The following is a 27,627-nucleotide window of genomic DNA, read 5'->3' on the forward strand; positions in this document are numbered from 1 at the left end:
CTCCAGTGGATCGACACTGACGGAATCCATACTGGTGATCGTTGATCAGACGGAAGGTTTCTAGGTAGTTTAAGAGTTGGCGGTTAATTGATTTCTCCATTACTTTAGAAAGAGTAGAAGTAATAGCAATGGGACGATAATTGGATGGGAGGGATTTGTCACCCTTTTTAGGAACTGGCTGGATATGAGCAAATTTCCAAGAAGAAGGAAAAACACCTTTGGAATAAGAAAGTGAAAAAAGGTGGCAAAGAATAGGAATAAGTTCAGGAGCACAGGTTTTGAGAACAAGTGGAGAAATACCATCAGGACCTGGAGCTTTCTTAGCATCAAGATTCATCAAAATCCTTCTGATATCCTTTTGACGGAAGACCACAGGAGGCATTGAATGGAGCGTGTTGGGAATGGTGGGCGGTGTTTTACCAAGATCATTAATACATGAGCTGGAAGAAAAATGGGATGCTAGCAGGTCAGCTTTATCCTTGGCTGAAGTGGCAACAGAACCATCTGGTTTGGAGAGAGGTGGGAGCAAAGATGGGCAAAAGTTGCGGCCAATAGCTTTGGCAAGAGACCAGAATGCTCGGCTACCATTAGGGCAAGAAGCAAGTTTTCTACTCTTAGTCTGTTCAAACTCTAGTTTGGACTGGTTAATAACTGCTTTGCAACTGTTGCGAGCTTTGGTGTAGGCAGAAAATGAAACTGAAGAATTAGAAACAAGCCAATTACGATATGCAACATTCTTCTCTTGGACAGCCTTAGCACATTTATTGGAAAACCAAGGTTTAGATAAAGGTCGAGATTTTAAAGTGGAGTGTGGGATAAAGGATTCCATTCCTGCAAGAATAATTTCACTGACACGATTGAGCAAACGTTGACATCAGAAGTTTTGAAACAGTAATCCGACTAAGGAAAAGAAGAAAAGAAGTCTCGCAGGTCATCCCATTTTGCATTCTTGTAATGCCAAACAATACGTGGTTGGGAATAGCCATGAGATAAAGGTTCCATTGGAGAAGAGACAATCACCAAGTTGTGATCTGAAGTGCCTAAAGGACCTCTCACTTCGACCGTGTACTTAGAAGGGTTGTTTGTGAGAAAAAGATCAAGCATATTGGCTGTATGATTAGGATTGTCCAGTATTCTTGTAGGTAAATGAACAATCTGTGCTAGGTCATTAGTAATTGCAAAAGCCTCAGCATCTCGACCTGCTGGGTTGGTGTGACTAGAAAACGGAAGCCAGCTGGAGTTGTGAACATTAAAATCACCAAGGAAAATTACTTCACTGTTAGGAAAGTTGGACTGGAGAAAGTCAAGTTGCAAAGAGAGGAAGTCAAAGAGCTCCAAGTGATTAGTGGAGTTGGGAGAATGGTAGAGACAACAGATGAATTTGACACAATGAAGTAGAGAGATTTTAAGCCAGAGAAGATCAAAGAGAGGAGATTCCAAATTGCCAAGTCTCTGACAGGGAATATCAGAACGGACATATGCACAAGTACCACCTTTGAGGCGAAAGGAATCATTCAGCGAATAATTTGGGCATCTGAGATGAGCAGTAGATGAATCAACCGATATCTGAGATTCTGTCAGAAAAAGTACATGGGGTTTGGCAGACTGCAAGTGGAAATGGACATCGTTGAGGTTAGAATTGCGACCACGTATATTTGTGAAATGAATTAGGAAGTCCTTGGGAGGTTTAGATCTTTCCGCAGATAAGCTTGCTCTATTAGTTTGACATGGTGTATTCAATAGTAAGAAAAAGTGGGTGGGACATGCTGTATGAAGTAATGAAATTTTTGGATATGGCATACACATGGTAAGAATATATCCAGATCCTTGACATAACATGGCCTCGACAATGCTCCCCTCATACACACTACTCGGACTCCCTCCAGTCACTATCTGGCAGAGTAGAGGCAGCAAGATTATACACTAGCTGATCCGGAAGCTTCCTAGAGAGTTACCAATAGGTTCAGTCCGGTGTACTAACTAGCGGCCGGCCTGCGAATCGGCCTGCGGTGTACTAACTAGCGGCCGGCCTGCCGGCCTGAAAATGTAAGGAATATTGGATCTCGCCATGGCGTTCATCATAACCTCAAAAGTCATCAATCATACTGCATGATGGAAGAGATAGGGAAAGGTTGACCGGAACTTAGCTCTAGAGACTAAACATGGGTTCCACCATTTCAAGCCTCCAATAAGCAAAGTGGTGGTATTTCACCGGTTGATGAGAGTCATCTACCACCTAGTACTGCCTGGTAACATAGAGGGGCGGCGTTCCTCCATGTGGTGTGGGCGCCACACCTTGACCCCTGCTTACGTTGGTTCACACCTGGGTGGTCACCCACCATGTACTTGTGCATGGAGGTTATACCCAGGATTACTAACAGTCCCACCATCGTGAAGGTGCAAGCAGAGGATTTGGCTGTCACAGACCGTCCGGACTTCGCCGAAATTGGGTCCACTTGACTTGAGTGTCACCCGAATATCAGTTCCATCAGCGTTTTAGACTCCCAGATAGCAAGTACAGCTTGTCTGGCATATCTGAGAGAATGTCTGTGACAACCACAAGGACCAAAGTTTAACAATGATATGCAGTTGACACTAACTGAATTATCATAAAGCATCCAGTATTTGTTCCATTTACTCAACTCTGGGGGCACTTGTATCAATTGCTCCTGCTGGATTACTAAAGAATATAATCACCACTAACAAAATTTCCATAATATATGTGTTTTTAACATTAATGTTTATAGTATTCAAAATTTCCAGTAAATTTTCCTTTCCCAGAATGTAGTTAAGTGTTTATCAAATACAGTACACAAAATCAATTCAGGTCAACAGTCCCCTCCATATAATGTTCCCAGCTTGTATTGTACATAGTGATAATAGTAATTGTGGCATATGATGCAGGAAAGCAAGCAAATGAGCTTATGCAGCATCAGCCAAAAAAAAAAATTCACACAACCATTCCCTCTAAATGTTTGTCCAGTTCCACCTTAAATTAATTTAACCTATCAACTTCCACAACAACAGATGGAAGTTTGTTCCAGCAATTAACCACCCGCTGGCTTAAGGCAAATTTTCGCAAAATCTATTCTACAGCTGTCTTTCCTCAGTTTGAATTTATGCCCCCTTAGGTTCGTAATCTGAACAAGTGGAAGAATTCCATCAGAATTCAGCATGCGCAACCCATTCAAAGCCTTATACACCTGAATCAGATCACCTCGCAGGTGCCTAGTCTCCAGCCGCTGCAGTTTGCAGAACTTAAGCCTCTCTTGGTAAGAGAATCGCTTCATTCCCCTCACCAATCTTGTTGCCCTTCTCTGTACTCAAGCAAATCTACATCTTCCTAAAATGAGGCCTCCAGACCTGTACATAGTACTCAAGGCATGGCCTGACCATTGCCTTATACAGAGGCACAATCACCTCATTTTTCCTGCTAGCAAAATTCCTGTATATCATTGACAAAACCCCATGACCTGCCCTGGCAGCCTGTCTGCATTGCTCAGAAAACTTCATATCTGACTGCACAATTACTCCCAGGTCTTTTTCATTTTCTACCATCCTAAGTGTAGTACCACACAGTTGGTATGTTCCTCTGTTGTTACTTCTACCCATATGCAGTACTTTGCGTTTGTCAATGTTGAACTTCAGTTGCCACTTCTCAGTCCATCTTCCCAAATTTTCTAGATCCTGTTGCAGTAGCACACTGCCATTACTGTCATTAACAACCCTGTCAACCTTTGTATCATCTGCAAACTTCGACACTAAGCCTGATATACCTGCATCAATATCATTGATAAATATACAAAACAACAGTGGACCCAACACTGAACCCTATGGAACTCCACTAATAACATTAGTCCACGAAGAAGCCCATTGATTAGCACCCTCTGTCTTCTCCCACTCAACCATCCTTTTATCCATTGTAGCGACTTATCCTTAATACAATTCTGTTCCAATTTGTACAGTAGTGTTCCATGCGCAACAGTGTCAAAAGCTTTCCCGAAATCCAAGTATATGATATCAAAATAAATTTTTGCATCCAGTTCCTTTGTAACCACATCATAATATCCAATAAAATTTGTCAGACAAGACTTTCAGTTAACAAACCCAGGCTGTGTATGAATTATTGCTGCAGTCTTGTCTAGATGATCCTACATGCATCTTTAACCAGCGACTCCATTGTTTTACCCGGAACAGAAGTTAAACTAACTGGTCTGTAATTACTCGTGTCACCCTTTGATTCCCCCCTTTGTGAATTGGGGATACATTTGCACATCTCCAGTCCATGGGGACCTCCCCTGAGTCCAAGGATGCTCTCATAATTATGCATAAGGGTTTGCTTAGTTCTTTTGCCGAATCCTTTAATATAACTGGATAGATCCCATCCACCCAGGTGCCTTTCTTATGTCAACAATTTCAACAATTTCTCCTCCAATTTGCTCACAGTTATTACAAAATCATACAATTTGATAACCTTCTGGAATTTTCAATCCTTAATAACTCCTCATGTGTGAATGTAGATGCAAAATACTCATTTAGTTTGTTTGCTTTCTGAGCAGGATCATCAATAGTCGAACCATCGATATCAAGTGGACTAATCTGATTCATCCCCTTCCTTTTAGAGTTTGTATAAGTAAAGAAATCCATGCTGTTTTTCTTAGCATCCTTTGCCAAAGATTTCTCATCTGCCTTTGCCTGCCTAACCTCCTGTGTGACTTGATTATAGACTAACTTATATCTGCCATAGGCTTCTGTGTCGTGTGATAGTTTATATGCATCCCATGCATTTTTCTTCTCTGCCACAAGTCTCATTAGTTCATTTGACAATTTAGGCCTAAACCTTACAATATTTCTTAATAGGTATGAAACATTTAGTAGCTTCAATGATGCTTCCCACTTAGAATTTGCTGTTGGTAACATCATCTGTTGGTCGCACTGTACAGAATTTAAAAACTATCTGAGACCACTGTAGTCACCTTTGACTACAGTGGTAAAAACCCTTTCCTTTACCCCATTAGTAATTTTATCTTTAAGTAAATCCCACATCAGTACACTGTGATCATTGCCACCTAGTGGTTCCTTTATCTGCAAATTCTTAATACACGAATGATCACTGCTGATAACCAGATCAAGAGTATTACCCTCTCTGGTTGCCTCTGCAGAAAACAATCATCCAATAAATCCACAAAAGTCTTACTAGTGTGCGAGTGACCAATCCACAAGTTCCAGTCAATATCTGGGAAGTTAAAATCCCCCATTATAAGACATTGTGATTTACTAGTCCACTCTATTTCTCTGTACAATTGTTCGTTGTACTCATTCGAGTCATTACACCTATAACACACTCCTGCTCTTATTTTTGATTTCGCAGTGCTTATGTCACACCAAACTTACTCAACAGTGCAATATCCATCAATGTTAACTGGTTGCACTTCTTTCGATTTTATGTTTTTCTTAATTAACAGCATAACCCTCCTCCCTTCCTATCCTTTCTGTACACATTATGCTTCCCATATTCCAATTCTGCATTCCTAATATCTGTGTGACACCACATCTCTGATATCCTAACAATATCTGCCTTTGATGTCTTGACCAACACTTCAAATTTATCAAATTTCTTTATTATACTTCTAGCATTGGTATGTATGCAAGTATACATGCACCTATTCTTAGTTACTCTAACATATCCCATATACCCACCTGTTTCATGATGGCTGCCATCGGTCCCTGAAACCCCCAGCACCCCTCGCTCCAGGCCATGTTGGCTTTCCTTTCATTGTGGTTATAGTTGGGTGCTAACGCAGGATCCACGTTAAATCAACCTGCTTTTGATTAGCCTGCAATTATTTTTGTTGCGATAAGAATGAATGACTTCCACCAAGATCTGGTTTTATAGGAGTTAAAGCATGAGTTGGTCTAGGTGTGATTTATGAGGAAGGTTAATCTGTATATCTGATTTATGATGAAGGTTCATCTATATTACTTAACAAGTATAAGTCACTGTTGAAAAAAAAAGTCATGAGTTAAGGTTAAATTTGAAAGTGTCTGCAATTTTGCCTAGACACGATAGGAGGGAATATATGATGAGGGCTTTATCAATGAATTTGGCCCTGGAAAGATTCTGCAAGGCTCATAGCAGCAGGGGCAACTGCTTCTACAGGGATGGGATACACTTAAATAGAAAGAGTGCAAGAATATTTACTAATGCTATCTAGGCAGTGTTAGGTGGATCAAAAAACTGCTAGCTTGGAGGGAAACAGACTAATAGATTAACAATCGCCACAGGCACAGGTTATAGGGATTCTTGACTACTGGAGATTTCAGGGATTGTGTTTTGGAGTCATCATGGAACAAGTAAATACATGGGCTGTGTTAGAGTAATTAATAGCAAGAGCAGGTGCTCTTGCTATTAATTAGAGGTTCATTAAGATTGGTGTACATACACTTGCATGTACACCAATGCTAGGAGCATAGTAAATAAATTGGATGAATTTGAAGTGCTGGTCAAAACATCAAATGCGGACATTGTTGGGATATCAGAGACATGGTGTCACTCAGATATAAGGGAGGCGAAATTTGAATATGGGGAGTACAATATGTAATGAAAGGACAGACAGGATGGGAGGGATTATGCTCTTAGTTAAGAAACACAAAATCTAAGACAGTGCATCCAGTTAACATGGGTGCCAGTACAAAATTAAGTTAGTTTGGTATGACATAAGCACTGGGAAAGAGATTCCTAAGGACTCTGATGAGCAATGAACAATTGTACAGAGAAATAGTGGGAGATTTTACCTATAATGTAATTATAATTAATCCCATCATATCTCCCATTATAAGTAATTATAGGTAATACCTATTACCTATAATTACTTATAATGGGAGATATAATTACTTATAATGGGAGATTTTAACTTCTCAGTTATTGACTGGAACTTGTGGGTTGGTCACTTGCACACTAGCAAGACTTTTGTGGATTTATTGGATGACAATTTTCAATAGCAGCATGTTAGAGAGAAAGCAATACCCTTGAACTGATTATCAGCAATTATTCTTCGTGAATTAAGAATTTGTAGGTAAAAGACCCATTGGGTGGCAGGGAATACAATATATTGATGTGGTATTTACTTAAAGATATAAGTACTGTCAAGGCAAAAGAGAAGGGTTTTTGCTTTTGTAGGGGCACATACAGTGCTCTCGGCAGTTTTTAAATTCAGTACAGTGGGATGAACTGATGATGTTACTACCAGCCAGTTCTAAATTGGAACCATTCAAGGAATTAATCTTGGAAACTACTAGACTTTTCATACTAATGAAGAAATATTATTCAAGTTTTAGGCCTAAATTAAGTCAGATGAACTGTGCGACTCTTGGCAGAGAAAAGAAGAGAAATGCATGCGATGCATATAAGTCTAACTGGCAGCCCGTCCGCACTTCTCATCCATTGCATGAGCAGTGCAGAGAGGCTGCTAGAGCAGGTCATAGAGTTTTGTCAATGATATATAGGAATTTTGCTAGCAGAGACAAGGAGGTGATTATCCCTTTGTATAAGGTAATGGTCAGGCCACACCTTGAGTACTGTATACAGGTCTGGAGGCCTCATTTTAGGAAGGATGTAGAGTTGATATAATGAGTACAGAGAAGGGCAACAAGATTGATGAGAGGAAAAGGGGGGGGGGGTGCTTATGGAAAAGGCTTAAGTTCTGCAAGTTGCAGCATCTGGAGACTAGGCACCTGTGAGGTGATCTGATAGAGGTATATCGGCCTTGAATGGTTTGAGCAAGCTCAGTGCTGACAGGATACTTCCACTTGCTCAGATTAAGAACCTGAGGGAGCATAGATTCAAATTGAGAAAAGATAGTTGTAGAACAGATGTGCGGAAGTTTGCCTTTAGCCACTGGGTAGTTGATTGCTTGAACAGACTTCCATCTGTTGTGGAAGTTGATAGCTTAAATAAATTTAAGGCTGAACTAGACAAACATTTGGAGTGACTGGATGGGTGAAATGGGAAGGTTTGAGCATTGAGCCTGATCAATCCATTCAAGGCTTTATACACTTCAATCAGATTGTCTTGCAGGACCATTACCTTATACAAGGGGATAATCACATCCTTATCCCTTCTTGCAAAATTCCAGTATATCATTGACAAGATCCCATGACCTGCTCTGGCCGCCTGTCTGCACTGCTCAGAAAACTTCATATCTGACTGAACAATTACCCCCAGGTCTCCTTCATTCTCCATACCCTCTAAGGGTAATACCACCCAGTTGGTACATTTCTCTGGGGTTACTGCTACTATATATCCAGTACTTTGCATTTGTCAATGCTAAACTTCAGTTGCCAGATCCTGTTGCAGCAGAATACTGTCATTACTGTCATAAACAACCATGCCAACCTTTGTATCATCTGTAAACTTCGACATTAAGCCTGATATACCTTCATCATTATCATTGATAAATATACAAACAGCAATGGAATCAAAACTGAACCCCAAAGGACACCACTAATAACCATTAATCCACGTAGAGCAGTATCCATTGATTACCACTCTCTGTCTTCTCCCACTCAACCATACTTTTATCCATTGTAGCAACTTGCCCTTAATGTCATGCTACTCCAATTTGTACTGTAGTCTTCCATGTGCAACAGTATCAAAAGCTTTCCTGAAATCCAAGTATATGATATCAAAATTATTTTTTCATCCAGTTCCTTTATGACCATGTCTAAGTATCCAATCAAATTAGTCAGAGAAGACTTTCCCTTGACAAACCCATGCTGTGTCTGAATTATTACTGCTGTCTTGTCTAGATGATCCTGCAATGCTTCTTTAACTAGTGACTCCATTATTTTACCTGACAGGTCTGTAATTACTCATATCACCCTTCGATCCCCCTTTTTGAAGTGGAGATTCATTTGCACATCTCTAGTCCATGGGGACTTCCCCTGAGTCCAAGGATGCCCTCATAATTATGGCTAAGGGTTTGCTTACTTCTTTTACCACCTCCTTTTAATATAACTGGATAGTTCCCATCTACCCCAGGTGCCTTTCTTATGTTAAACTTCAACAATTTCTCCTCCATTTTGCTCTTAGTTATTACAAAATCATTTAACTCCCTATTAGATTTTGACAAACATCTAGCCCTCTCCTCCTCCTTGAATAACTCTTCATGTATGAATGTAGATGTGAATGTATTTGGGGTAGGTATTCACAGACTGGAGATGTGCAAATATATCCAATTCACAAAGGGGGATCAAAGGGTGACATGAGTAATTACAGACCTGTTAGTTTAACTTCTGTTCCAAGGAAAATAATGGAGTCATTGGTTAAAGAAGTAATGCAGGATCATCTAAACAAGGCTGCAGTTATACTTCAGACACAGCATGGGTTTATTAAGGGGAAATCAGATCTGACCAATTTGATTGGATACTGCGATATGGCTACAAAGGAACTAGATGCAAAAAATAATGTTCATATCATATATTTGCATTTCAGCAAAGCTTTTCATACTTTTTCAGATAAAAACTGCTGTACAAATTGGAACATTCTGGCATTAAGAGCAAGTTGTTGGTATGGATAACAGGATGGTTGAGTGGAAGAAGACAGAGTGATAATCAATAGACACTGCTCTTCAATAATAACTGATGTTATTAGTGGAGTTCCCCTTAGCCAGGTGGGCAGGAGCAGTAGTGCATAGCATACGCTTCTTGATTAGACCGGGGTTTGAGCCCGTGACCACCAAATACGGAGGATGCGGAAAGATCAGGAAATGACCACTGCATATCCCCAGAGCAATATGGCCTTAGTTGCTAATGCGCCTAAAAACCAAATAACAAACAAACAAACATTAGTGGAGTTTCACAGGGCTTGGTGTTGTGCCCAGTATTGATCGCAGGCATATCAGGCTTAAATGTCCAAGTTTCCAGACGATACAAATGTTGGCATGGTGGTTAATGACAGCATACTACTGCAAGAGGTTCTAGAAAAGTTGGGCAGATATACTGAGAAGTGGTAACTGAAATATAACACTGATAAATGCAGAATGCTGCTTATGGGTAGCAGTAACCCCAGAGTAATATACCAGTTATGTGGTACTACACTCAGGGTACTGGAAAATGAAAAAGAACTTGGGGTAATTGTGTAGTTAGATATGAAGTTCTCTGAGCAGTGCAGACAGGACTGCCAAGACAGCTCATGGGGGTTTGTCAATGATATACAGGAATTTTGCTAGCAGTGATAAGAAGGTGATTATACCATTTTATAAGAAATTGATCAGACTGCATCTTGAGTACTGCATACAGATCTGGAGGCCTCATTTTAGGAAGGATGTGGAGCTGCTGGAATGAGTACAGAGAAGGACAGTGAGATTGGTGAGGGGAACAAAGGAGTACTCTTACCAAAAGGGCTTCAATTCTGCAAATTGCAGCAACTGGAGACTAGGCACCTGCAAGTTGATCTGATTGAGGTGTTTAAGGCTTTGAATGGTTTTGAGCAAGCTCATTGCTGATGGTTTTCTTTCTCTTGCTCAGATTACACACATGACGGGACATAAATTCAGGTTGGCTAAGGGCGAAAGTTTGCCCCTTTTGCTAGTGAGTGGTTGATTGCTGGAACAAATTCCATCTGTTGTGGAAGTTGATAGCTTACATAAATTGAAGGAAGAACTAGACAAACTATTGGTGGAAATGGATAGGTGAAATGGGAAGGGTTTTTTTTGCTGATAATTTGATGCTATTTAAGCTTGCTTTCTTGCATAATAAGCTACTGCTAATGCTCTCTTTGTTGGTTGGTCAGCGAAGCTTCCTAGATTGTGTGGTCTCATTTCCAGGTTATTGACTTTGAATGAGGACATTAGTGACACTCCTGTCAATAATAATAATGATGATCTTTAATAATTCTAAGTTGGATATAATGGAACTGGAAAATATCAGAATAGACCAGTGGAGCCTTTACTTAATTTGAAAGGTAACTAAAAAGTTGAAATTAATACTTTCTATAATTATTAACAGTTTACAGAAAGCACAAACTGGTTTCACATTTTTCTCAGCTGAATCAGCTGAACATTAGTGCATCACATATAGCCAAACTAATGCAACAAATATATGTATGAAAAGAATTAAGCCGTGCAGAAACTTCCTAATTAGTTTCACGAGCATACAAGATATGATCCCATTCATAGGTGACCTCATTTCTTGCCTGTGATTTACATTTGTGTCTAGTCTTCTAAGCTCCACTTACATTGGTGGTTGAGAAATCAGTAGTTGAGTTTCCAACAGAAATTGAATTATCAGTTTTCTCAGCTGCCAATCATATCACCAAATTACTTTAGTTATTCAGCTTCTTTAGTTCTCTGGAAAAGACTTGGAATGTATAATTTCCTCTTTTTGTATCTTCTTCAGTTCAAAATCTTTATATTGCTCTCTAAAATTTGTTTCCTATCTTCTGTGTCAATCTCCAATAAAATCACTTTGAACTTTGACTTTCTCTCTCAAACTCTACCTTTTCTGCTCTGACTTTCCTACTTGTGAAGTAATTTCCCTTGATTTTAGTGTTCATAACAACATCTGGCTTCAGTTTTCTAGTTTTATGGACCCAGCTGATAGTGATACTAAATGTAATTATCTGCTTGATTTTACCCCTCTTTTCCATTGTTCAAATAATGGTTTAAGTCTCATATGATTGTCCTATTTGCTCTGATCATGTTAGTGAAATTATTCATTTTGGGATAAAACCTTTATTCTTCATTTCATCCTTAACTTTAATTTTTTTATGTGACTCATATTTCCCAAGAAGCTTACTAAGGTCATTTAGTATAAGAATAAAACATCAGAATTGATTTGAAACTAGATCTCCAGCTTCATTATCTACCTACATTAAAGCTTGCAGTAGTTCTTAATCAGTCCAGACTTGAATTTGAAGAAGCTTAGAAAACTTGCTTTTCTGGCAATTGAACACAACCTTTGTCCATCCATACTTTGCATCTGTCTTTACTGAAGAAAGACCCTTCATGATGAAAAGAGGCTGTTTGGGTGAGGCACAGTCATATGAGATTGGTGATTTTGAAATTGCAGATGACTGTTTATTAGAAAAACTTTCAAGCATCAAGGCAAGTAAGGCTCGTGGAGCTGATGGCATATACCCAGTAATTTTGAGGGAGATTGCCAGGGAGTAGCCATTGAAGTTAATTATGAGGGCATCTTAGGAGTGGGGAGATTCCTTTGGACTGGAGAAGTGCCAATGTACCATCGATACACGAAGGCTGTCCTAAATGTAATGTTGGTGACTACAAACTGGTTGGTTTGACATCGGTGGTAGGGAAAATCTTAGAGGGAGTGATTAAGTGTGCAGGGACATTTAGATAGACATGACATTCTGAATTGCACACAACATGGTTTTGTTAAGGGAAAATCTTGTTTAACTAACTTAGTAGACTATTTTGACACAGTTACTCATGAGCTGGATGTAGGGAACAATTTTGACAGTTTATTTGGATTTTAGCAAGGCATTTGACTCATTCCCCAATGAGAGGTTACTATATAAGCTGGAACATGTTGGGATTACTGGAAAAATTCTAATATGTATTGCTGGGTGGCTGCAGGGTAGAAGACAGAGGATTATGATTAATGGCTATTCTTCAGATTGGTGTAAATTCAGAAGCGAGAAGATTCCCAAGGATCAGTTCTTGAACCCCTGTTGTTTCTGATTTTCATAAATGACATCGACGATGGGGTAGAGGGCTTGATGTTAAAATTTGCAGACAACATAAAGATTAGTAGAGTTAAATTTTTAATAAAGATTGGAGTGTTAATGATCGGTACCAAGCAGTGCTCCTTTAGGATGACTTGAACAGGCTACAACAATGGTCAGAAAAGTGGCAGCTATATTTTAATGCAGCAAATGGCTAGGTGTTACACTTAGGTAGCAACCCCAAAATAAATTATAATTTTTATTAAAAATTATAAATTTTAATTCAACCCCACCACTTGGAGGTTATATGAGGGATTACTTCCAGTTAAGTAATCCCCCATATAACACTTATCTGGAGGAATGATTTCAAGATGGAATCACCTCACTGTCAGAGGAAGAAATGCACAGAGAGTTAGATGAACAAGAAATGGTAGCAGTTAAAAGAATTTCTATCAAACAGGATGGCAGTGTTATCCAAACTAGAAGAAATACCATCTTGACTTTTAAGACTTCCCAACCTCCAGCATCTATTAAAGCCAGGTACTTAATATTATTATTATTTATTATTATTATTAGCATCGAGGCAGTGTTAGGTGGATCGGAAAACTGATAGCTTGGGGAGAGACAAAGACCAATAGATTGACAGTAGCCACTGGCAGAGGTGAAAGAGATTCTTGCACTGCTTCTATTAGAATGAGCAGAAGCCTGAAAAACAAGATGCATGATATTTCAGAGACTGCTGGGAGCCATTGCGGTACAAGTAAACACATGGGTTGTGTTAGGGTAGCTAAGAATAGAAACAGGTGCAGGTATACTTGCGTGTACACCAATGCTAGGAGTTTAGTAAATAAATTTGATGAATTTGAGGTATTGCTCAAAACATCAAAGGCAGATATTGTTGGGATATCAGAGAAGTGGTGTCACACAGATATAAGGGATGCAGAACTGGAATTTGGGGAGTACAACGTCTACAGAAAGGATAGACAGGATAGGAAGGGGGGAGGGGTTATGCTATTAGTTAAGAAACACATAAAAACCAAGGAAGTGAAGCCAGTCGACATCGCTGGACAGTGCAGTGTTGAGTCAGTTTGGTGTGACATAAGCATTGGGAGATCAAAATTGAGAGTAGGAGTGTGCTATAGGCCTAATGACTCTGATGAGTATAATAAGAAACTGTACAGGGAAATAGTGGGCCAATAAATCAGAGAGTCTTATAATGGGAGATTTTAATTTCCCAGATATTGACTGGAATTTGGGGGCTGGTCACTCATACACTAGCAGGGCTTTTGTGGATTTATTGGATGATTGTTTTCTACATCAGCATGTTCGGGAGGCAACTAGAGGGAGTAATACTATTGATTTGATTATCAGCAGTGATTCTTCATGCATTAAGAATCTGCAGATAAATGAACCACTAGGTGGCAGTGATCACAGTGTGCTGAAGTGGGATTTACTCAAAGAGGTAACTACCATTAGGGGTAAAGGGAAGGGTTATTGCTTCCGTAAAGGCGACTACGATGGACTGAGACATTATTTAAATTCTATACAGTGGGACCAACTGATGATGTTACCAACAGCAAATTCAAAATGGGAAGCATTCAAAGAACTTATCTTGGAAGCTACTAGGCTTTACATACCAACTAAGAAATATTGTTCAAGGTTTAGGCCAAAATGGATGTCAGATTAACTAATGAGGCATATGGCAGAGAAGAAAAATGCATGGGATACTTACAGATTAACACATGACACAGAAGCCTATGATAGATACAAGTTGATATGCAACCAAGTTACAAAGGAGGTTAGGCAGGCGAAGGCAGATTACGAGAAATCCTTGGCAAGGGATGCAAAGAAAAACAGCAAAGAGTTCTTTACTTATGTAAACTCTGGAAGGAAGGGGATGAATCAGATTGGTCCACTTGATATTGATGGGTCAACTGTTGATGATCCTGCTCAGGTAGCTAACAAACTAAATGAATATTTTGCATCGACATTCACACATGAGGAGTTATTCAGCGAGGGGAATGCCAGAGGTGTATTCAACTCTAGCAGTAAGCTACAGAATCTTGAAATAACTGGGAGTAAAGTGGAGGAGAAACTGTTGAAGATAAACACAAGAAAGGCACCCAGGGTGGATGGGATCTATCCAGTTATATTAAAGGAGGCAGCAAAGGAAGTAAGCAAACTCTTAGCCATAATTATGAGAGCTTCTTTGGACTCAGGGGAGGTACCCATAGACTGGAAATGTGCAAATGTGACCCCAATTCACAAAGGAGGATCAAAGGCTGACACAAGTAATTATAGACCTGTGAGCTTAACTTCTGTTCCAGGAAAATTAATGGAGGCACTGGTTAAAGAAGCACTGTAAGATCATTTAGACAAGACTTCAGTTATAGCTCGGGCATGGTTTTGTTAAGGGGAAGTCTGCCTGACCAATTTGATTGGATACTATGATGCAGTCACAAAAGAACTGGATGCAGGGAATAGCTTTGATATTATATACTTGGATCTTAGAAAGGCTTTTGATACTGTTGCACATGGAAGACTGCTACACAAATTGGAGCAGTGTGACATTGGAGGCAAATTGCTGCTATGGATAAAGGGGTGGTTGAGGGGGAGAAGACAGAGAGTGGTAATCAATGGACACTGCTCATCGTGGACTAATGTTATTAGTGGAGTCCCTCAGGGCTCAGTGTTGGGTCCATTATTGTTTTCTGTATTTATAAATGATATTGATGATGGTATATCAAGCTTAATGTCCAAGTTTGCAGACGATACAAAGGTTGGCAGGGTTGTCAAGGACACTACTGACACTATGCTGCTGCAACAGGATCTGGAAAGGTTGAGCAGATGGGCTGAGAGGTGGCAAATGAAGTTTAACATTGAGAAATGTAAAGTACTACACATGGGAAACAGCAACCCCAGAGCAACGTATCAACTCTGTGGTACTACACTGACAGCGGTAGAGAATGAAAGGGACTTGGGGGTGGTTGTGCAGGCAGATATGAAGTTCTCTGAGCAGTGCAGATGGGCTGCAAGAGTAGCTCATGGAGTATTGTCAATGATATACAGGAATTTTTCCAGCAGGGATAAGGAGGTGATTATTCCCTTGTATAAGGCAATGGTCAGGCCACACCTAGAGTACTGTATACAAGTCTGGAGGCCTCATTTCAAGAAAGATGTAGAGCTGCTGGAACGAGTACAGAGAAGGGCAACAAGATTAGTGAATGGAACAAAGGGGTGCTCTTACGAAGAAAGGCTTAAGTTTTGCAAATTACAGTGTTTGGAGACTAGGCACCAGCGAGGTGTATAAAGCCTTGAATGGTTTGAGCATGCTCAATGCTGATGGGATTCTTCCTCTAGCTCAGAATAATCACCTGAGAGGGCATAAATTCAAATTGAGGAAAGACAGATGTAGGATAGACGTGCGGAAATTTGCCTTTAGCCAGCGGGTGGTTGGTTGGTGGAACAGACTTCCATCCCTTGTAGTGGAGGTTGATAGCCTAAATAAGTTTAAGGCTCAGCTGGACAGGTATTTTGAACGAACAGAGGGGTGAAGTGGAAGTGGGTTTTTTTTTTTTTGGCTGATGCTGCATAAGCTTGCTTTCTTGCATCAAATGCCTCTACTAATGCTAATGCTAGCCATATGGTGCAAGGAAGCCTGAGGCTTATGCTGCACCAGCCAAAAAAAAAAATTCCCCGAGTTACCCTGAGAGAGTGAGAGTGTCAGAAGTAGAAAGGAATCACCAAGAAAGAGAAGAATGATGATACCCAGCTCAGGACCCTGGGTTTGCCAAGCCCATACTCACCAGATGTGAGCCCCTGGGGTTATATGCTGTTTTAGACTGTACATTCCAAATCCACTCTGCTACTTTAGATGCTGGAAGTGTGGTCATTCTCAGATGGCTTGCTGAAGTGCACTCATATGTGACTCTAAAGACCAACTTATTAGCATCATACTTTCTCTGATTCTTCTTTTGATGATCATGGTAAATTTATTCTAACCATACCAGTCATGTTCCACTCAGTGCCTTCATGTGCTTTCCATCAGGCAGAAATTAGAAGGATCTTGAACTGTTTTTTTTTAAACCTGTGCTGTTTAACTTCTGTTTTGTGTCACCTTTAGTCCATTGCTGTTTTTCTTTCTTGTATGGAAATTTGTTCATATCCAGCCAATTCATAAGGAGGGTGACAAATCGTCTGCTTATCATACCATTACACTCTAGCCATCTTCCATTTTAATGTATGAGTTTCAGCTATCATAAAACCTTCCATCCAGTTAATTTTCACAAATATGGTTTTGGTCAGTGCCGATTTACTGGTGATTACTTATGTTCTCCACCACCAAATACGGAGGATGCGGAAAGGTCAGGGAATGACCACCGCATATCCCGGAGTAATATGGCCTTAGTTGCTAATGCTCCTAAAAACCAAATAACAAACAAACAAACAAACTTATGTTCTCATCTGTGGAAAAGTTTGAAGAGCCTCAAGCAGTTTCTCACAACATATCTAAGGCTTTCAGTCATGTTAGTATAAAGAATAAAAACAATATTCCATTCTTTATTCAAAACAATATTCAAACCTTTTAAACAATATTCCATCTTATAGTCTGCCTTCCATCTTTTGCAGTTAAATAAGTAGCTGGTGTCCTCTTTGACTGCTCACTGTGTGTGTGTGTGTGATATGGTAATGGCACTCTCTTCAAATTTCACAACTAATGCTGGAGTCTTTCACTTACTCATTTCATCCTGTATATTAGTGCCCTTTCCCATTGATGGAGGAATCCTATTCATAGTTTTAGCAATCATAGTACACTGCATTCTATTAAGTTTAACAAACTCTGGCCTTTACAAACAGCTATAACTTCCCAGATATGCCCTACCAGGTTCTTAAATGCTGAACTTCTGTGTAATCCTCCAGAGGGAGGATAGGCATTCTTGCTCTTTTTTATATATTCATATCCCACACACAAATGGATATAAATTTAAATTGGAAAAGGATTGTGGGATAGATGTGCTGAAAATTTATTTTCAGCCAGATGATCTTAAACTCCATCCAGTGCTGTGGAAGTCAGCAGCATGAATAAATTTAATGGATTAAACAAATTGTTAGACAAAATTGGCAAATGAAGTGGATAGTGTTTTTTTTTTTTTTTTTTGGTCAATGTATCAGCTTGCTTGAATCATTTTTCACTACTAATACAGTTTAAAGTTCAATTAAAATTAACTAAATGAAACATTCACTTAGTTATAAATTTTCAAGGTTAAAGGTTATCCCTTAAAAGGTTATCCCCACTAAAGATACGTGGCCTTGTTTAGAAATCTGAGTGATGTTGAAGATGAACATGAGAAAAGCAATTTTTTTTTAGAGAAACAAGATAGGACCAGGTATCAGAAGGATTCAAGTTAACTAAGTGAACCATTTCAGATATCATTTCTAGACAAAATCATGTATCTCTAGCAGACAGAGATGGGGAAGGGGTGTTTTTTTTTTTTTTTTTTATTACTGATGTTTTGTAAGCTTGTTGTCTTGCATCATTTTCCACTACTAATACTGTGTAAGCAAATCACAAATCTACCCACCTTGTATTAATGCTCACACATTCAGGATAGTATCTCCCCCCCACCCGAAATTTTAATGATCCTTCTAATATAAACTTGATTCACTCCTGATCACACAGACATTCAGATTTTACTGCATACCTTTTCTGCAAATATATCCAGGGGTCCTGTTCTTCTGAATCAACATCTACAAGTCCACCTCTTTCTTCCAAACTTTTTTCTAAACATTCATTCACAGATCAATTCCTTAGTCACCAAACTAACTTTCCACTTCTTTTATTAATCTTCTTTGAAACCTTTTATATATTTAAATCCATATTTAAATATGTATTTAAATCAATTTAAATCCATTTTCAGCAAGTAGCCAATCTGCTCTCTCAACATTCAAAACAAACATGATACTAGAATAGTATCATGTGTATTTTGTTACGTTGAATAATACTAGAGTAGTATAGTCCCAGTAATCTTTCATAATTATAAACCATGTACATTTACACCTTAAAAGTGCTGTGTTTGAAAAAAGTTGTCTAAATTAATTTGTTTAATAATCATTAAAATAAAAAAATAGCTGATAAATTCATTATTTAGATTTATAAAATTTATCATAATGAAAGTTTTGTTATGAAAATTTGTTTTTGTGTAAATTTTTTGTGTGTACAGATTTAGAATAATAAATCCTGAGTTTACATAGTGTTGGATGTACACTTGATTGCATAATATTATTAAAGCACTTTAAATGGGGAAATTAGCCTTTTTTTTGTTCTTCAAGGTTTATGTAATTTTTATAGTTGACAAAAAATTTATTTATTAATAGTGTATATTAAGTGGTCTGTTTGACTTAATATGCTTCAGAAAGATTACTGTGTATTTTTATATGTAATAATTTTATCATTCCTTTAAATAATGTAATGTTGTTAAATTTCATACATTCAGTATTACCTTTGTGATGGTCTGTCCCCCCCCCTCTGTGCTGAAACTTTTTTTGAAACAAACTGAAAAGCAATGAAAACAATTTTTTTGTGCTATTTTTCATTTGTCTAATCAGTTGCAGCATTCTATACTGTGATTCAGATGATATCCAATAACCTACATTTACATTATTATTTTTACTTCCAATATGTTTATATTTCCACTGGCATAGAGTAATTTGGACTTTGTCCTATCAGGAGAGTGTGCAGTAACAAATGCTTATGCAGTCACCTATCAGTTCTAAGGGTCATCTCATTCTTATTTTTATGTAGCATCACCTAACAAGTCATTCAGAACTGATATCTTTGTAACAGGTGCTTTGATTTTTCTAAGAGAATATTAGGAACGCTGGACTTTGAGGAATTTTTCGTCCAAATATTTTATTAGAGGTGTGTGATTTAATTCTGTGTTATTTTAAAATGTTCCAATGTATTTAATAACATTATCATATGAATACTTTATCTGTAAACATGCTTTTTATTTAAGAATAATCCATGTGTATATTTAAAAATTTTTAATAGCATCTGCCATTCTTAAACCCTATTAACAAATTGCTGAGATTCTGTGATTTGTTTTTTTTTTTTTTTTTTTTTTTTCAGTTAAACAGAAAAAGAATACAAGTTAAGCTATTAAAAGTTATTTAATTTTATATATATGGTGATACTAATTTTGTGTATTGATGTTGTTCACCATAATGCTATTTTTCCACAGTTTTTAATTAAGAGACTTTTGTACTTTATTAATCTCTTGCATATATACATCCCTCCTGCTATAGTCAGATTTTGATTATTGATATTAAGAGGCAGTTAATAGCAAGATACACAATTATTGCAAATTGACAAACTTTGTTTAAAATATTACTTGATGAAACTAATAAAGCAAGATATTAATAAAGGTTTCTTAAGTTTAGGTAATTGTTCATCTAATCAAATAAGGAATCAGATTAGTGAAATAATCAGTTAAAATATGTAACCAACTAATGTATTCAAGTTCATTAATATGAATTTATAAGCTGTCCTGTGTATTGTGATAGCTCATAAATTCAAGTTTGATTAGTTTTGCGTATATTATGGCTGTGATAAAGAACAGGCAGATAAATAAGATGGAGAGGCTGCTGCCTCAGATTACCAAGCATAGTAACTAAACACAAATGAGACAATTTACGTTCCTCCTCAAAGAGAATGAAGTATTCTTTTATGGCCTCACACAATAAAAAATAATCAAAATAATTATGAATAACAATTAATGAATTATAAATAGAAGCAAAATATATTAGTGTATTTCAATTGAAGCAGCTATCTGCTTATGCAAATCATACCATAGCATTCATATTACATTGGTAATAAAATATTTTTTGTAAGAAGATCATATCATTAACATCAGTGTTTTAAACATATCAGCCTCCTTGTGGAAATGTATCAAGTATTTATTATTAGTAGTAGTGGTAGCAAATGTAGTCAGGTATCAGGCTTATATAGCATCATCCAAAAAAAAAAAAAAAAAAAAAAAGTTTGGCATGTTCCTTTGGAGCTTCTTTCAGCATATACAGGTAAATACCATAAGTATCTAAAGCCTTTCATGTTTAATAGGGGGGGGGGGGGGGTTGTTATTTGGTTTTTAGGAGCATTAGCAATTAAAGTCATATTTCTCCGGGGATATGCGGTGGTCATTCCCTGACCTTTCCGCATCCTCTGTATTTGGTGGTCACGGGCTGGAACCCCTGTCTAATCAAGAAGCTTGTGCTACGCACTGCTGCACCTGGCTACGGAGGGGGTTGTGTGTGTGTGTGTGTGTGTGTGTGTGTGTGTGTGTGTGTGTGTGTGTGTGTGTGTAAAACAGGAAAAATAATAGTAATAATAAAACTTAAGCCAGCAGTATGGCAAACTCAATAGAGCCAAAAATAGATTGAAATTCAAGACATAAATGCAAACAGTGGGGAGGGGGAAAAGGTAGTAAGACAGAAAGTATTGTAGAAGTTACGCTCCAAATAATTTAGAATAAAAAATCGAATTAAACAAAATTTAGCGATGTCCCCAGCAGCACTAGGTCCAAATTGCATAAAATATCACCATTAACAGAGTCATAAACCAACTACAATATAAAATTAAACTAAATAAACAAAAATAGACTGACCATTATGCCATTGGAGGACCACGAGGCCAATAATGGTCAGAGAATCAGAGCATTTCAAACACTGGGACAGATGGGGCATAATGGTCAGTCTATTTTTTTATTTATTTAGTTTAATTTTGTATTGTAGTTGGTTTCTGACTCTGTTAATAGTGATATTTCACGCAATTTGGACCTGGTTGCTACTGTGAGTGCCACTAAATTTTGTTTAATTCAATTTTTTATTCTAAATTATTTGGAGCGTAACTTCTACAATACTAGAATTCTGTCTTACTACCTTCTCTCCCCCCCCACTGTTTGCATTTATCTCTCTAATTTCAATCTATTTTTTACTCTATTGGTTTGCCATATTGAATGCTGATCAAAAATTACTGTGTCCTGTCTTCAACTGCTGTTCTCTGCCATTTTGAGCATGGTTCCAATGATTTTTTGGTGCAAAGTGTTTGACCATTGATGAAATATATTTGTTTCATTATGAACCAGCAACCAAAGAACAGTCAGAAGAGAGGAGGCACATAGCTGCTTCACCCATCCAAAGAAGTTCCACATCCAGATGTCTGCTAGGAGGATCATGGCCTCTATCTTTTGGGACAAGTGTGATGTTTTGTTTGACTGCCTGGAAAAGGATAAAACTTTAACAGCTGAGCATTATTCATCACTTCTGGATAAACTGAAGGAGGAATTGAAGGCCAAATACAAGGGAATGCCCACTTGAGGATTGCTGTTTTTGCAGAACAATGCCCTGGCATACACAGTGTGTTGAACACGTGCCAAATTGGCTGAACCAGGCTTTCAGCTTCATCTCTGACATTCACCAGGTCATGCACTCTTGGACTACTACCTCTTCTCAAATCTCAAAAAAACATTTAAGGGGTATCAGATTCCATTATATGATGTCATACAAGCAGTAGAAGCCTAGTTTGGGGAGCAGTCTTTTGATTTAGAAATCAAAATTTGAGAGGTTTACAAATTCTTGAACATCACTGTAGAAAGTGTGTGGAGTTGGCAGTTGAATGTGTTTGAATAAACTGTGCATGTAATTGGATTAACTTGTTTTTTTTCTATTGTAGGCTGAGACTTATCAGCCTCTCTCCCTCCCTCCCTCCCTCCGTCTGTCTGTCTGTCATTGTGATAGCAATTCTTATAATTTTTCTGTTACAAATAATTTTGTTCTAACATATCATCCAGAACAAGTAAGAAAAGTTAATGTGCAGTGCAGCATTACATTTCACTCACATCAGCAAAATTGTAATAATTCATGCTTTATTAAAAAAAAAAAAAAAAAAAGAGCCAGTGACTTATGTATGAACCAAAAGCATTTTGTTTCTGCGTATCTGCCACATTCCCATTCATTCCTCAAATCAGTGCATAGCAAAAAACAATAATATCCAGTGCTTCAGCTGCAATATACAGTATATGTGATATGTATGAAAAAAGAAATAATAATTTCTGGATTTCTGTTGCTCCAATTTTAATTAAATTTGGGGGACTCAGATCATTCCAAAAGAGCCAAATACCGAATATAAAATTTCATGAAAATCCATTCACCGGAAGTCAAGTTATTACGTGCAGATGGACAAACAAAGAAAAATATATTTTCTGTATTTCTGTTGGCTCAAATTTAATGACATTTGGGGTGGCTCAACAAATTTTTCTAAAAGAGTGAAGTATCAAATTTTACTAAAATCAATCCATTAGAATTCATGTTCTTATGTGTGTACAAATAGATATGCTGAAGGCAATGGGTGCATATATGCTAATGCACCTAAAAGAAGCAAAAAAAAAAAAAAAAATAATAATAATAATAAATTAATAAATAAAACTCCAAAAAAAAAACTGCATTATCAAAGACTGCACATAAAAAAGAAATTCATTTATTAATATTGTCAAAAGTTTGAGAAATACTGCTGTATGATATTACTTATTATATACTATAATGATTCAAAAATCTCATTATTTGGACAAACATAAAACAATTTTATTTTCTAGGTATAAGTGTACTTGACTGAATATAGGAAGATGATTGAAAGGATGAAAACCTGGGTTATCTTCCATCTGTTCATGGTTGTGATATTCCTTTTAAGTGGCCTAATTTTAAACTTCTTACAACTTTGTGCATATTGTATTATTTTTCCACTTGATAAACATCTATACAGGCGCATCAACTATTACTTAATATACTCCAGCTGGTCACGTAAGTGTATTTATTCTAATCAGTATTTTGAAATGAATTTTAATTATTATATGTAATTATGGGAAGAATTTAATCTTTATTTTATTTATTAGTATTTTTTTTTATATAAAACCATAGAATTTATAAGAACTAAATCCTTACTCCCATAAGATATTTCAGATAATTTTAGAATCTCATTTTTCTCATTTATTTATTTTTTAATGTCAACTGATGTAAATTTATGACCTAGTGTTATTAGTAGACTATGACTTGTAAATTCCATTATAGGCAAACATTCTTGTATTCCTTTATTCAAGATTTTAATAAATTTAAATAGTTATTTACATTTAAAAATTTGCAATACAACTTCTATCTTTGCAATTTCATTTCTTTCTTGTAATCTTCACTGGATGCTAAACAACAAAAATTAACTAAACTAGATACACTCACATAGCTGAGTAATTAAACCTACATGACTACTAAATATGGTAATATTTGTGCATCTCTACTTTTGTGAACTCCTCTGACCTTATGTGATTGTGATCAAGTTCTCATCAAACTCAGTGTTACATGCAGTGAAGTGTAATCATTTTGCAGTCCTAGTTATCTACATGATAAAGAATACCATTCGTCTTCCACATTAGAAAAATACAAATGTTAAACAAATATTAGCACAGAGAGGAAGCTAAACTGCCATACAAACAGCAACTAAATGACAGTGATTGGAAGTGCTAACTGATCGATTTCAATTGGCATTTTATAACTGTTATTTGGAACTCTACCATCCTGAAGTAACCATTTCAGTAGCTATTACAAACCACAGGGGTTTTGCTGAATTAGCTCTTTTCAGGATTTTTGCAAAACCATGGGCATTTTTTACCAATAAATAACTATTTAAATTTATTAAAATCAGTGTTATGTTTATTGAACTCTGGCCATTCCATAGTATTAGGACAAGATGCCAAGTACATATAACAACTTTATGATTGGCTCTGCAGTACTGGCATGTGTTTCATGATAGATGCATATCTGTACAATGATAGATGCATATCTGTAGCGTAGCATATATTACATAATATGCTTAACAGTGAAAGTGTTAAATTAACTACATGTATTTTGATTTTTAAAAAGCATAACTATACAGTCTGTAGTGATGAATAGGAACAGAGACTGCATAAAAACATTGTTATTAACCCGTCAGCAGTCACACAAAAATTTGAAATTCCTCTGTGTGCACTAAAATTTGAAAAATCAGCAAAAAATAATTTAAAATTGTTCTCTTTTTTTGATTCACCTATCAAAAAAATTCAATCTTTTCTGAACAACTGTTAAAAATCCATGGACTGTATTGAAAACATATTTTTAATTTTTGAAAATTAAAATGTCCTTTAGACATGTCACAAGCAAATGCATTAAAAAACTATGCTCTTCAACCTGAAGCATGTCAGTAACGTGAAAGCACATTAAACGTGAAGTGTGGGCATAAACAGTTTAATTCCAAATAATGAATGAATGTTATGCAGCCATAGAGCATTACTGATTGGAGGAAAGTTCATGGCAGTAAAGTAAACATTATCAGTAACTGTTTGACATATATCAGTTAATGCCTTTAATTAAGTTTAACTTAATCATGAATTTTTCCTAATTAAGCGACCATTAACAGCTATTTCTGGAATTTTCTGCAGAGAATTCAAAGAAAACATTTTCAACAACAGGTATTAAGAGTTTCAGCTGTGTGGATGGAGTAGACGAAGCACAGACTGCTGAAATATTGTAGATATTAAATCAACCCTGCTCAACTAACACAAGATTTAAATTTTAATAGGTTTTACTGAAGATTATCTAATGCAATAACCATAAGTTGTAACCCTTATTTTTGTCTTTGTTAGTGGGAAGGAGTGAATTTTAGGTTAAGTTTACATAGTATTGCAGCTGAGTGGCTAGTGTTGCAGTACATAGTTAATCGTGCTGCATGTTTGAATCCACGTATACCACATGGTAATGTTCTTGTATTCTTAATATCTGCTGACCTTTTGTGGATATCCCAGATTATAAACAGAAAATTTTTAGTAATAACACAGAAACAACAAAAGAAATCAATCCAAGCAGTGGCATCAATTCTATTACTCTTGACCTTGATGAAGGCCATTTCCCAAACCTGGTTGGGACTTTATCCAGTTAAAGAGTGATCGGTAGAAGCTATTGCTTATGGGCTGATTTCTTTCATTGTTTTTCAGTTTTATTACTATGTAATTTTAATCTAAAAATCCAAATTAGAGTTTAATGCACATGAATAAAACATTCATACATAATAGAAAATAAGTAAACGAGAAAGGATGGCATTGGTAGAATAATGAAATGCAGTAGATGTGTTTTTTTTTTTTTTTTTAATTTTAGCCCTCTGTTGGTCTTACCCCTAAATGGAATACATCCCCTCACATGAAGTCTGTCAGATGTCATTTTGTCGTTGTTGTTATAAAATTAATTTTTAGCTTTTATGTGAACTGTAAACTAGTTTTTTTTTTTTTTTTTGATTAATTAGGAGTTACATAATTTATCCCACTTTTCTCTGTTTGAAATTACTTGTGCTGTATTCAGTTTTCTGTTACACTACCACAATAAAGAAAAAAATGCTCAAGATAAGTAAAAAGAACAGAATTACATTAAGAACAGAGTACACTCCAATGAATTAAAAAAAAAATACATGGCATCTATCAGACGGAAAACAATTAAAATCTCATTGCCAGTAAATCAAAACAAAAATACTATCTCATTTAGATAATAATATCATCTGCAAAGGTATATGGGAGGAGGTGATTTTATATTCCCACTCACTCCAAAAAAATAAATTTTATTAAGAATCTGCCAAATAAGTGTTCTAGGATTAAATACTTTTAAATTATGCGCTATAAAGTAAAAAAATATAATAATTCATTAAAAAATAAAGAGAAATTTATTTACATTATTTTTCTCATGACTATGTTATTGAAGATTTTGTTATTAGTCACTGTGGCAATTTTTCCCATGATCCCATACAGAGAACAATGGCAAACAGTTTAATATTAACCAAGACTATTTCATAATTAGAACAGTTGCAATAGTTGGTAATTGTGCAGGCAGATATGAAGTTTTCTGAGCAGTGCAGACTGTCTGCAAGAATAGCTCATGGTGTCTCGTCAATGATATACAGGAATTTTTCTAGCAGGGATAAGGAGGTGATTATCCCCTTGCATAAGGCAATGGTCAGGCCACACCTTGAGTATGTATACAGGTCTGGAGGCCTCATTTTAAGAAGGATGTAGAGCTGTTGGAATGAGTACAGAGAAGGGTAACAAGATTAGTGAATGGAACAAAGGGTTGCTCTTACGAAGAAAGGGGCGCCTCCGTAGCCAGGTGGGCAGGAGCAGCAGTGCGTAGCACACGCTTCTTAATTAGAACGGGGCTCAAGCCCGTGACCACCAAATATGGAGGATGCGGAAAGGTCTAGGAATGACCACTGCGTATCCCCAGAGCAATATAGCCTTAGTTGCTAATGCTCCTAAAAACCAAACAACAACGAAGAAAGGCTTGAGTTTGCACATTACAGTGCCTGGAGACTAGGCACCTGCAAGTTGATCTGATTGAGGTGTATAAAGCCTTGAATGGTTTGAGCATTATCAATGCTGATGGGATTCTTCCTCTTGCTCAGAATAATTGCCTGAGAGGGCATAAATTCAAATTGAGGGAAGACAGTTGTAGGATAGATGTGCAGAAGTTTTCCTTTAGCCAACGGGTGGTTGATTGCTGGAACAAACTTCCATCTGTCATTGTGGAAGTTAAAACAGCTTAAATAAATTAAAGGCAGAACTAGACAAACATTTGGAACAAATGGATAGGTGAAATGGGAAGGGCTTTTTTTTTTTTTTGGCTGATGCTATATAAGCTTGCTTTCTTGCATCATGTGCCCTTGCTAATGCTAATTATCCAGAGTTACTTCACATGCAAAGTTGTTCGGCCTTCTGTTATCAAGCATGCTGTATACTGGACCGTGTGTAGTTGAAAGTTATTGCAGATTACAAAGTGACTTAATTAATTTTTTATTTTGGTGACCATTAGAATGACAAAAAGAA

The 27,627-nt window shown here is 37.0% G+C and overlaps 1 protein-coding gene across 1 annotated transcript in view; it reads left to right on the forward strand.

The window, feature by feature from the left end:
• The window catches only part of LOC150081321 (1-acyl-sn-glycerol-3-phosphate acyltransferase gamma-like), a 159,210-nt gene that overhangs the window by 16,686 nt on the left and 114,897 nt on the right, over positions 1 to 27,627 (forward strand). The window contains exon 2 of the mRNA XM_090380165.1: positions 23,335 to 23,539. Coding sequence (XP_090236291.1) covers positions 23,365 to 23,539 — 175 coding nt within the window. The 5' untranslated portion in view covers positions 23,335 to 23,364. The remainder of the gene's footprint in view (positions 1 to 23,334; positions 23,540 to 27,627) is intronic.

The sequence above is a fragment of the Mastigoproctus giganteus genome, chromosome 8 (genome assembly GCF_048544385.1).
Source record: "Mastigoproctus giganteus isolate SK-2022 chromosome 8, ASM4854438v1, whole genome shotgun sequence".
NCBI lineage: Eukaryota > Metazoa > Arthropoda > Arachnida > Uropygi > Thelyphonidae > Mastigoproctus > Mastigoproctus giganteus.